Source organism: Mauremys mutica, chromosome 4 (assembly GCF_020497125.1).
Source record: "Mauremys mutica isolate MM-2020 ecotype Southern chromosome 4, ASM2049712v1, whole genome shotgun sequence".
Classification (NCBI taxonomy): domain Eukaryota; kingdom Metazoa; phylum Chordata; order Testudines; family Geoemydidae; genus Mauremys; species Mauremys mutica.
The window spans coordinates 146,210,319-146,222,468 of NC_059075.1; the positions used below are offsets into that span (position 1 = coordinate 146,210,319).

General features: G+C 41.8%; 1 protein-coding gene across 1 annotated transcript; it reads right to left on the bottom strand.

Moving 5' to 3' along the window:
- Positions 1–251: 251 nt before the first annotated feature.
- Positions 252–1,211, bottom strand: LOC123369086 (olfactory receptor 1019-like). Its single transcript, XM_045014450.1, has one exon. It carries the CDS (start codon positions 1,206–1,208, stop codon positions 252–254), a length of 957 nt encoding a protein of 318 aa, XP_044870385.1. The 5' UTR covers positions 1,209–1,211.
- Positions 1,212–12,150: the final 10,939 nt, after the last annotated feature.

Here is a 12,150-nt window from a genome sequence, read left to right on the forward strand (position 1 = left end):
GAAGTACTTAGATCAAGCAATTTTCTCACAGTGAGTTTCAGCAGATCATGACCTTTCACATGATATCTTAAATGACATGCTTTATATAAAATATATCATAATTACATGACTGTGGTGAATATGGGGTCTTCAGGGTGCTGCTTTGAGGTACAAAGTGCTACAGTACCTTCTGTCTTTTGTTCAGTCGTAAGCAAAAAACAGATTTCAACTCAAGATGTCCTTGTTTCTAAACATATGTTTGATCCATTAAATCATGCTGCCCCTCTACGTTTCGCAGAGGAGTGGAAAGTTCTCCCTATAATTCTCCTTGCTGCATCATTCACCTCCTTGTTCCTCAGGCTGTAGATCAGGGGGTTCAGCATGGGGATCATCACCGTGTAGAAGAGTGAGACCAGTTTATCTTGGTCCAAGCGGTAACTGGAAGTGGGCCTTAGATACATGAAGCTCATAGTGCCATAGAATAAAGTGATAGCTGTCAGGTGGGAGGTGCAAGTGGAGAAGGCTTTCTGCCTGCCCTCAGCGGAACGGATTCTCAGGATGGATGAGAGGATGTACAGGTAGGAGATAAGAATGAAGATCAGGGTGCTGAGTCCAGCAAAGATACCTAAGGCAAACAGCACAAGCTCGTTGATGTCGGTACTGGAGCAGGAGAGTTTCAGGATCGGGGGGATGTCACAGAAGAAGTGATTGATAGTGTTGGAACAGAACTGTAAACTGAACACTGAGCCAACGTGCACTGATGTAAATACAATGGCCACTGCATAGGCTCCCCCAGCTAGATGGACACAGACTCTTTGGGACATGACAACCCTATAGAGCAGTGGGTTACAGATGGCCACGTAGCGGTCGTACGCCATCGCAGCCAGGAAATAACAGTCAGCAAGTACACAAAAGCCAAAAAAGAACATTTGTGTTATGCACCCAGAATAAGAGATGATTTTTCTTTCTGCTAAGAAATTAACCATCATCTTGGGAGCAACAGACAAAGAACAACCAAGGTCTATCAGAGACAAGTTGCAGAGGAAAAAATACATGGGGGTATGAAGCCGGGAGTCAATGCTGATTAATATGATCATCCCAAGATTCCCCACCAGGGTGGTCACAAAGAACATTAGGAACACCATGAAGAGGATGACCTGCAGATCTTGTTGATTTGTGAGTCCCAAGAAAATGAACTCATCAATTAGAGTCTGATTTCCTCTGTCCATTCCTTTAACAGACGTAAATCTCTGTGAGAAGACAGAAGGCAAAGCATACGAGTGAGCTGACATGGATGAATGGGTAATACATGGAGACACCTAAGACTCTCCCTTTTGCACATGAGATGGGGAGTATTGTTATATGCTGAGGTTTTCAAAGGAGCCTAAGAGAGTTAGACATGCATTGAAACAAATACCCAATACAGGAAGAAGATGCACATTTAGTGGATAAATGGACACGGCTGATATTATCAAATATTTGGGTACAAGGTTATCTGTCAGGCTGCCTCTCTCTCAGTTAGGTATTTCCACATTTATGATCACTGAAAGTACTCAAGCTGGAGTCCCCTCAATTTAAAAGGGATGTAGAGAGGAAAGATAATCCCATGGTTATGACACACACTTGGGACTCTGAATATCTGGATTCAATCTCTGCCCCCTCACAGGCTTCCCGTGAGAGTGTGGGTAGGTTACTTAGTTTCTTTCTCAGTTGCCTGCCTGTAAAATGGGGATACTAGAGCTTCTCTATCTCGTAGGATTGTTGGGAGGTGCTTGGAGCTATGCTTCTGGGATCAGATAAGTAACTAAGAAAGATGGAGATTTGCTTATTCGCATCATCTGTCAAAACCAGATTTACTAATCTTGGTGACATTTAATCCATTTTGCTGAGAGGAGGCAACTAGGTTGACAGAACAATCCTTCCTCTGACCTAGTCGTGTTTACAGTGGGGGTAGGGTCAACCTAACTATGGTACCAAGGGTGCTGATTTTTTCACAGCCCTGAGTGACTTAGCTAGGTTACCCTACATTTTAGTTGTAGACCAGGCCAAGCACTATTAGATTCTGCCATCAACAAAAGGCTAGAGCATGGTTACAAGAAAGCTGGGGTCCCACATCTGGAGTCAGTATAGGGAATGCTAACTGATAAGAGGAGAATAAATGCCATGCTCTCATAATCCATTGCCCATCTTTTAACCTTTTGAATGTAATAAAGTTTTGCACTTTCTTATAATTGTCTTGTTTATATTACTGTAGTCTCTTGTTTGAGAGACAAGAACTATGAATAGGTAGTTTAATTATTAAATGCCTGATCTAGCCAACACTTTCTACTGAGCTTAACGATTAAGTACCATAAGTATTTCCACACAAGACCGTTCTCAAAAGCACCTGAATGAGTTAGGAGCCCAAATCCCACTATCTTTCAATGGGACTTGTATTCAGAGCTTCCTACTGCTCTTTTGAAAATAGTTAAATTGGTACAAAATCTGTGTGTAGGCAAGGACTCAGCATCTCTCTTTCTCTCCACCCATTCATGTAAATGAATCAGACCAATCAAGTTACAACAGTTAGTGATGTTACTGCACGGAATTATCCCTTTACCCTTCTGTTCCCTTCTATTTCTGCCTTTTATTATTTGAATTAAAATGTTTGCTATTCTAGCCTCTTGACAAGTGTTTGTACACTGCCTAATACAATAGGCTATTGGGGCTTTTGGTTGCAACTGTGATAAATAATAGTAAATCTGTGTTGATTTTAATGTATTAATGTTCTATCGAATAATATTATTGTTAATATTATTGGCTATGACATTAATATACTAAAACTGTGTCTATTATTGTTATAGCAGACCTGGTTTAAATATATTAATGTTATATAGTTAATTATATTAGTAACAGTCGCCACCACCCTAACATCCTGGAATGTTTTTTTTTTAAATGAAAAAATATTTGGCAGTATCTCACTGCACAGGAAAATGCAAAATTATACCATTGGCAACTAGTTCAAGTCTTTTTTCTATAGCTGGCTAGCATTTATGGTCAGCAACATTCATCTCCCTGATTTCACCAATTTCCCTGTTAACCAGTTGTAAGTGCAACTGTGGGCACATAGCAGTACAGATTCTAAAGTACAATTTAAAAGATAAGAAGGGGATTAGGAGGCTAAAAGTGAAGTTGGATAGCAATGAACCAAATAAATATCACAAACAACAGTGAGATTATGGATAACTGAATAGCTCAAAGTTACCACAAAAGGATTTATTATTAGAGCTGGTTAAAAAAATGCCAATTATGTGTCTCAGTAAATTTTTTAATGTACATGTATTTTATTTGTTTGTAGAAAAACAGCAGTATGTTTTTTGGTTAAAAAAATCAGTTTTCAAAAACAGTAAATATTTCAAACCCCCCCCCCCCCCCCGCATTAAAAAGCTAAAAATTTCTTCTTAACCAGATTTTTTCATGAATACATTCATTTTAGTCAAAAAGGCATTTTTTGACAAAAAAATACTTTGTTTCAACAAAAGAAAAAGTGTCATTCAACTCCCTCTTACAGAGGCAGTTTGCATTCTGCAAAGAATCTGTCTTACCAAGGTCTTTGTGAAGTCTTGAAGGTATTCCTGTGTATCTGCTGGATATCAAACAAGATGCTCAAGTAACAAAACATAGAATCACCAGCTGGGCTTCTCTGCAATTGGATAGAACAGATGGATGAAACCTGGGACTTTCAAGACCAAACAGTCAAGAGGTCTCCCAGCTAAGCTAAAGGCACAACTCTAGTACCTGGTAGCTATAGTAGGCTGTTATGCTGTGTCAGCTAGCCACCAAAGAAAGATGATCTCTCACACACACTCTTCATGTTACATAAAAGGTTGAGCTCAGCTCCTTCTACACTGTATGTAGGTACAAAATCTGCATTCGTTTATACACTGAACAGACAGGAATTAAGGACAAATAAATAAAATAACCAATCAACTAACCTTACTCCCCTAAAATATGTCATTTTGGTTACACTTCACATTTTTCTATTTTAGAAAAAAAAACCCTCCCCCGAACCTCCTATCTCTCCTGGAAACTGTCTGGCTCCAAATGAAGTTTTCAGCTAGTTCAGAGACTGTGGCTCATATTTCATCCCTTCCTTCTGGATTAGAGACAGAGCTGTGAGGAGTCAAGACAATCTGCGTCCACGAGGGCAAGACCATCTTCTGATTTTACCCATCCTGACCACTCCTCTCAGAAACGTCCTCCCTTTCATCACCCTGCTAACAGTTTTAATCTGCTCCAGCATCTCAGCAGTTGTGGTGCCTCCTGCAGGAGTCTCTGTTGTTGCCCAATAACTTATACTAGTAGCACCTCATCCCCTAAAGTCCCTGCCTATCGTCTCATCCCTTCATTGCAGAGAAAGGGGTTTGTAGACTGTGATCATGTCCCCCAATCCTTCTCTGACCAAGTTACATGGCCCAGATCTGCAGCTGGTGGGATTGCCAAGGAACTGGACCTGTTTACCCTATCAGGAGCTGACCCTATAAACATAGCTCTCTCAGGCTCTCCTTAAGACACCTTCTGCTCAAATTCATGGAACGTGGTGTTAGCCTTGTCGGCACCTTCCGTAGCCGCTCAATTTCCTATCTGAGTACATGGAGAGCCACAATTACATGCAGTCTGCTGCTATATGTGGCCATATTCAGGCTATACTGCAGGAATGATCTTGCTATTTACATTAGATTTCACTCTTCATGCCATTAACAATAGCATTAACTCCTTTAAAGGTAGTTCCTTTCTGCAGTCACAACTGTAGTCTATTTTCTAGCACCTTCACTCCAGATCACCGTATTATGTGCTGGTTACTAAATAGCCCTCCTCCATAGTTATACCTCCCCAAAGATGCTACCAGTAGCTCTGCATAGACAGACACTGCAGTATGAACTCATCTGGGAGCCTATCAGCTTTGTCCAGGAGGATTAAGGGAAGAGGTTCTTTTTTGGCTCATTTGCAAAACACAGGTTCCTCTTCTGTGCTCACTTGTTTGAGTTATCTGCAACAGCATATGCCGGACATAGTGAGCGTGACTCCTAATGGAGTCGTTAGGGGGAATGCAACTAATGGGTTAAAGTCACCAAGTAGTGAGTAAAATCACCCAGGTAGCTGTTCATATTACATTTTGTCTTGTCTTTGCTTTCTGGATTGTCAATAGAGCTGATGTGGTTTCAGAATTTCCATGGTAAATTCTAACACATGGAAATTTGCTTTCATTCTGAATCAGAATCAAAGGTTGAAACATCACAAAGAATATTCCCCCCTCCAAAAAATAATATTCAGAAATCTCAAAACTTTGTTAGATAATGTAAAAAATATTTCATTTTGATAATGTTGACATGTTATAATGCAATATAAATTAAAGAGAATATTAAATATATATAAATATGATATGAAAGTTGAAACAAAATAAATCAAAATGATAAAGTCAAAATGTTTTACCCTACTTTAGAGCAAATGTCTGACATCAAAATAAAATGAAAAAGCTAAATTCTTCATTACTATTTTTTCAAGGCAAATTGATTTGTAAATGTTTCAGTTAAGAAAGCTACATTTTTCGATGGAAAACTGCTGGATCCAAAAAAGTGACCAGTCTAGTTATTAGTGAATTTAATCATTTCTAATCCACTCATGTCATCTCAGAAATCCAAAAGCAGCTGTCCTACCCCTACCTCTGCACTCTACTTTGTGAAAACATCTGCTTGAAAGAAGCCATGATCCAGAGACAACCCCTAGTTCTGAGCCATCCTGAACTTTGTGTCTGGACCCGGACTCTGTAGAAGACCAAACTAAAGGTCAGATTCTAAATTTTGCCCACAAATCCTGAGCTTCCTAATAGTTAAGATCCAGAACCAACCTCTGCTGCTCTGGTCCCTCTCTTCTTGAAGCTATTCCTCACCTGGATGTCATGTATGAATGATTGCTCTTTGCTCCTGATCTGCCGTTCTAGCTAGCAGCAGAGTGTAACTGTGCGTCCCATATCTGACTGTTCCCAGAAACACTGTTTTGTCTGAGCCTGGCTGATCAGGGAAACAGTATTTATTCAACTTAGATTCCCAGCTGAAAGAAAACCATGATGTTTGCAATGTTCATGTGCCACATAGGATCATTAGGAGCCCTCTTTCCCCAAGGCTCTCTAAGCTCTAAATCCCAGATATTTCATGGCAAAAGCAGCCATGAAAATATGTTATCTCTTCCACAGAATGTGAATTAAAGACTGGGGAAAGGTGGACATTGAAATTCCCTCCTTATTGTCCGGAACAGGTACAGCACAACTGAACTTCACGCAGATTGCTGCTTCCTCTGCAGATTGTGCCTCACCCCTGCTCTAAAGGGATCACACCTAAGGAGGAGACTGGACCCTACCCTTGGCTCTTTATCTCAGTTCCAAACGCTTCACCCATCCAGATGCTACCCAGCTGGAGCTACACAGTGGAACAGAGGTGAACTGGTCTGCTTAGATTCTCAGAAGATGTAAATTGTCATAGTTCCAGTGACTTCAACTCATTTATGTTCATCAACGTCAGCTAAGGGTTCATCAATTCCAGGGACAGACGAGGCCATTGTGTGGCCTCTAGAGGCTATGGAACAGGCCCTTCTGTGCACATTTCTACTGCTCCCAGCTGGTTGTGTTCTTCCTTTTTATTTAGCCACATGGCTGGTGACTTTAATAAAGTAAATGCCACTTTAAACATGGGACAATTGAGTTACAATAATTATTGTATCTGGCACCATCCGTCTGATGATCTCAAAGTGCTTTGCAAAGGCATGATGTGTGAGCAGAATTGTCACTCTACCGATCAGTGAGGGAGGCTGGTTGTGGGCATAATTTTTAAAATACTTACATGGGAGGAGCTGGCAGTTTGAGTGGTTAAAGAGTATTTTGGGGGGCTCTCCCCATGCAAGGGATCTGCTATTCAAACCTAAGGTCTATCCAAGACCTGTGGTGAGCTGGCTACGTGGGCAGGTCAGGACACGGGTTTCTGTGCTGGGTGATCTTGCAGGATTGTCAAAAGCACCCAGGTTGAGATGCAGACCTGCAATATTTGTAGGTGAACAGAAGGGGTGAAATACCGGCTGAAAAGTTACTGGGAGCTTAACCATCGACTGAAGTGAAGTCAGGATTTTAGCCAGTCCAGTTCTCACAGTCAATGATCCAACACCCATGATGCAATGTCAACCCCTTCAGGGTACCTTTTCTTTGTTGCTCCTTTTTAAGCTTCCCCCAATGATCTTGCAATATTCAGTCCCATCCCTATGGCCAGCACCTACCCAGCACCACATGCATAAACTCTGCTGCTGTCTGTGTGCACATGTGTGCGCCTCTGTGTTCTGGGATACTTGAGGACCTCTCTGAAAATGTCCCACTGTTTCCAAACACGTCTCAGAGCAAAAGCATGGCATTGTCATATAGTAATATGAGATTTCCATACACTAATGAAGTGTTGTTGGGTGGAGACATGTGGGGCTGCATGCCCCAGACATTTGAGTGTTCTCTGGGTCTTCCAGCAAACAGGTTTTCATTCATTCAGTTGGCAATTGATCTTTGATTACCAGCAGGTAAGTATGCCCAGTGGTCTGTGATGGGATGTTAGATGGGTTGGGATCTGAGTTACTACAGAGAATTCTTTCCTGGGTGCTGGCTGGTGAGTCTTGCCCACATGCTCAGGGTTTAACTGATCGCCATATTTGGGGTCGGGAAGGAATTTTCCTCCAGGGCAGATTGGCAGAGGCCCAGAGGTTTTTCATCTTCCTCTGCAGCATGGGGCACGGGTCACTTGCTGGAGGATTCTCTGCAGCTTGAGGTCTTCAAACCACAATTTGAAGACTTCAATAACTCAGACATAGGTTAGGGGGTTGTTATTAAAGTGGATGGGTGAGATTCTGTGGCCTGCATTGTGCAGGAGGTCAGACTAGATGATCATAATGGTCCCTTCTGACCTTAAAGTCTACGAAGGCTTATTCCTTCACCTGCTCACTTCCCTGGTCCTTCTCACAAGAACAGAGAGCAACAATACCAGAAGTCCAAAGTTCAAACAATTCAATGTTTATTGGGGTGAACTTCCAGCAAGCATGATTCCAGTTTCCTTCCTCAGTGTCCCCCTTCCCAGCTCTGACACCACAGAGCCTTGCCTGTGTCCCTGTTCCCATTTCCCACCCCCTTAGCAAAACATGATTCCAATTCCCCCACCCCCATTCCCTGTTCCCATTTGCCCCACCCTTACTTCCTAATGACTGCAGACTATATAGTAAAACGTGAGTTCCACTTAGCTATACCTTAACCAATCATTTTACTGAAATTTAACTAACCAATCCTAACACATTGTAACATGATTATTTAACCAATTATATCCCACCACCTTAATTGGTTTACACCCAACAAAATTAATTATACAGCAGACAGAAACAATCACAGAACCAGACAGAGATTATACAGACAAACAATTGGGAAGTGGAGACTACAGTGATAGAACAATACAGAAATGAGGATTTCACATCCCAGCTATTGATAAGTGAGTTCTTGCCAGACAGGATGCTATCAAACTACGTTTCTTTTTACACCTTCTAGGCTCTTCCCTTTCTCTGGAGTTGATAGATCGGTTGCCTTTCTAACAGCCCCAGATTGCCTTATTTCAATGTGACTAGTTTGGAATGTGAGGATGTGACCATACGTTTCCCAGCTTATGGCTGCCTCTGCTGCTTAGCCAAAGGCCTTAGCCTAAGAACAGGGCCTCAGACTGTCACAGTGAGAGAAGGCCCTTACACGGGCAGACAGTGATTTTGATTCTTTCTTTTATACCGCTATAACTAGCTATGTGATAAGAATACACCTAAATTCTTCAAGTATAAGCCTTTGCAGACAGGCCTGAATATCTATATTCTAAGAACCATCATGGCTGTGCAGTATAACATAGCAGTTATCACATTCTGGGATGCAATCCAGACCAGTGAGGGGTTGTACCACCACCTGCCCTGTAACTCTGGTGCCTTAACTGTTCTGCTGGCATGACTCACATCCTGCACACTAACAGCCAGCAGACAAGCATTCACTGAGTGTTGTGTGTTACACAGTTCTGGCTCAGCAACTCTGACTCCAGCAGTCTGCTTGTACCACCCCAGCCAGACTTTGTTATCCACCCGCCTTGGTTACTATTGGCCACATGACTCCAAACACATTCCCAGTCCTGCATTTTCCCAAAACAACATGCCCTTTCCTGGACTATTCAGAGGGATAATTCCATTTGCGTTCTCCTTTCAAGAGTCAATACCCAGCAACTTGCCACATTAACTGGCGTTAACAGTCACTTTGATTCCAACACAGCACTGGGTTAGTTTAGATTAAAAGTAAAACAGGTTTATTAGTGAAAGGAGATGGTATCACTTCACAGCCTAAGTGGAAGGAATCAAGTTACAAAGGTTTACAAACAAAAGTAAAAAATATATACTTCCTAACTCTAAAATGTTGACAAGCTATTGTTTAGATATCAGGCAAGATTCCTACCATATACTTCTTCAACTAAGATGTCTTGTCCCCCCTTTGCTCAGGATCTCTCCCCAAAGACAAAGGGCTCAATTTCTTTGTCTTCCTAGGTGAAAGATAGCAAGGAGTTCTTTGCCCCTATCTTTTACATTCCAGGGGACCATTGGGATGGATTCTTCTGAAGGTCATCCTCCAAAACAAACAGTATTCAAGCTGTGAGGAAGGAGAAATTGATGAGTCTGGTGGGGAAGAGAACTTCATGCTGATTTCTTCCCCTGCTGATGTTAGCTATAATGCAGATGAATCTGTTCATGCCCTCTCCAATGCAAATGAATGGCCTCTTTCCATGTGATTGTCAGTTGACTCTGATGACGCCTGGCTGGAGGCACTGGTTTTCCCTTTGTCTGGGAGAAATCTGTTTGCCCATTCCCCAGACTTGTCTGGCAAACACATTTTTGTTCCACATCTCCTTCATATGTGTATGGTCCCTTGGATGTTTCCTGTACAGACACCACACAAGAATATTAATGATCAGTGTGTTAGTTTTTCAATGATACCTAGACATGGTTTATGACATTAATGAATTGGGGGACACAGAATGGGTCAAGCCACCTGAAACTCATTACAGATACCAGTGAGCCCCTAGCCCTCTTGCCTTGGGACGGTGTTAGAGTCACAGTTATATTATAGCATAATAATAGAATATTATGGAAACCATTCTTCCTGCTCTGACCAAGGCCAGCTGCTGCCTTGCTTGCTTTGCCCTGAGAGACTTCCTGCCGGTTGGGAAATAGCTGGTGTTGTGGCCATGGCTGCCTCGTAGCAATTGTATTGTCCTCATCTACTATGTGAAATAAGCAGGACTTGCTTCTGTGACAGTATATAGCCCTGTTCTCATATCATTAGGTCACTTACTGGTGGACGTATGTTACAGGGTGCCCCTATGCCTAACCTGCAGAAGATGTGAGCAACTCATATGTTCCCCTGGTCCCCATTTCTCCCTCTACACCTTCCCTCTGGGCAATCTCATTCAGAAACACAAATTCAACTGTCATCTCTAAGCCAATGTCTCACAGAACGACTTCTCCTCTTTGGACCTTTCTTTATCTGCCCAGAGTAAAATCCCAGCATGTCTTTCTGATATCTCCTTGGGAGTATGTCCAGCCATCCACTTGAGCTGAACATGGCCAAACCCACAGCCCTTAGTCTTCCCTCCCCTCATCAATACATCCCACACCTCCTTTATCAGTCACTATGGATAATATCACCAGCCTCCTTGTCACTCAGACCTATAACTTGGGCATTATTTTTGACTCATCCCTCTTTCTAGATATTCACGTGCAGGCTTTGTCTAAATCTTCCTGATTCTTCAAATTTCTAATATAGGCCTTTCCTCTTCTTCCTCACAACAAAACTCTGTCAGCCAGGCTCTTTTCGTCTCATTTTAACAACTACAATATCCTCTTCTCTTGCCTTGACATTTGCAATCTTCCCCCACCTACAACCATTCAAAATGCTGCTATAAAAATAATTTCCTGGCTTGTCACTTTGATCATGTCTCCCCTCTCTTTGCATCCATCTGGGCTACTTCCTTCTCTATCCAGTAGACACGAAGCCCTTCATTGCCTGTCCTCATCCTGGGATAGGAGGTTGGACTAGATGATCTCCTGAGGTCTCTTCCAACCCTAATCTTCTATGATTCTATCCTATCTATACACTATCAAGATGTTGGCTCCTGTATTCACTCTGCCAGTTATGTCACATTTCATCACAACCACATAAGAACATAAGAACTGGCTCAGAACAATGGTCCATCTAGAGCTGTATCTTGTCTTCTGACAGTGGCCAATGTCAGGTGCTTCAGAGAGAATGAGAAAATCGGGTAATCATCAAGTGATCCATCCCATTTCTACTTTCTCCCATGCTTCCCCTCACACATGGGAACAGCTGCACATAAACATCCACAAATCTATCTCATTAACCTCTTTCAAATGCTTCCTTAACACTCTTTTTGTGATGCCTGCAGAAAATTTAGCAATAGTTAGGCAATGGATAGATGCTGAGACCACTGTCTATCTGCTGATCAATGCTATGTCATTGTTTCCTTGTGGTCCTCCATTGTTTAGTATCCACACATCGTCTCTGTCTTATACTTACTTTGTGACCTCTTTGGGACACAGAATATCTTTTAATTCTGTGTGTGTACGGTGCCTAGCATCATGGGGCCCTGGTCAATGATTGGGGCCCCTATGTGCATTGTATTTATATTATTATTAATTAGTTAATTAATATTAATAATAATAATAATAATAATAATAATAATAATAATGTAATGGCTGGAAATAAAGATTCATCAGCATAATCACTCGTCACAGATTGATTGCCCCCACTAACAACTCACTGCTGATGATTTTTGGTTTTGGTTTTTAAACAGAGTCTCTAAGTCTAGCTGAACTGAATAGAGCTGTAAGAATAACTTGATATTTTGGTTCACTGGCCATACCACAAAAACAAAATCAAAGAAAAAAAATGTCTTTGGGTCTGGGCAGATACCCTCTAAACATCCAGTTACCTGGACTCAGCCCTGGTCTACACTACAAGTTTAGGTTGAATTTAGCAGCGTTAGATTGATTTAACCCTGCACCCATCCACACGATGAA

Excerpts from the sequence above, each read along its gene's own strand:
- LOC123369086 (XM_045014450.1), bottom strand. The coding sequence starts at position 1,208 with ATGGACAGAGGAAATCAGACTCTAATTGATGAGTTCATTTTCTTGGGA.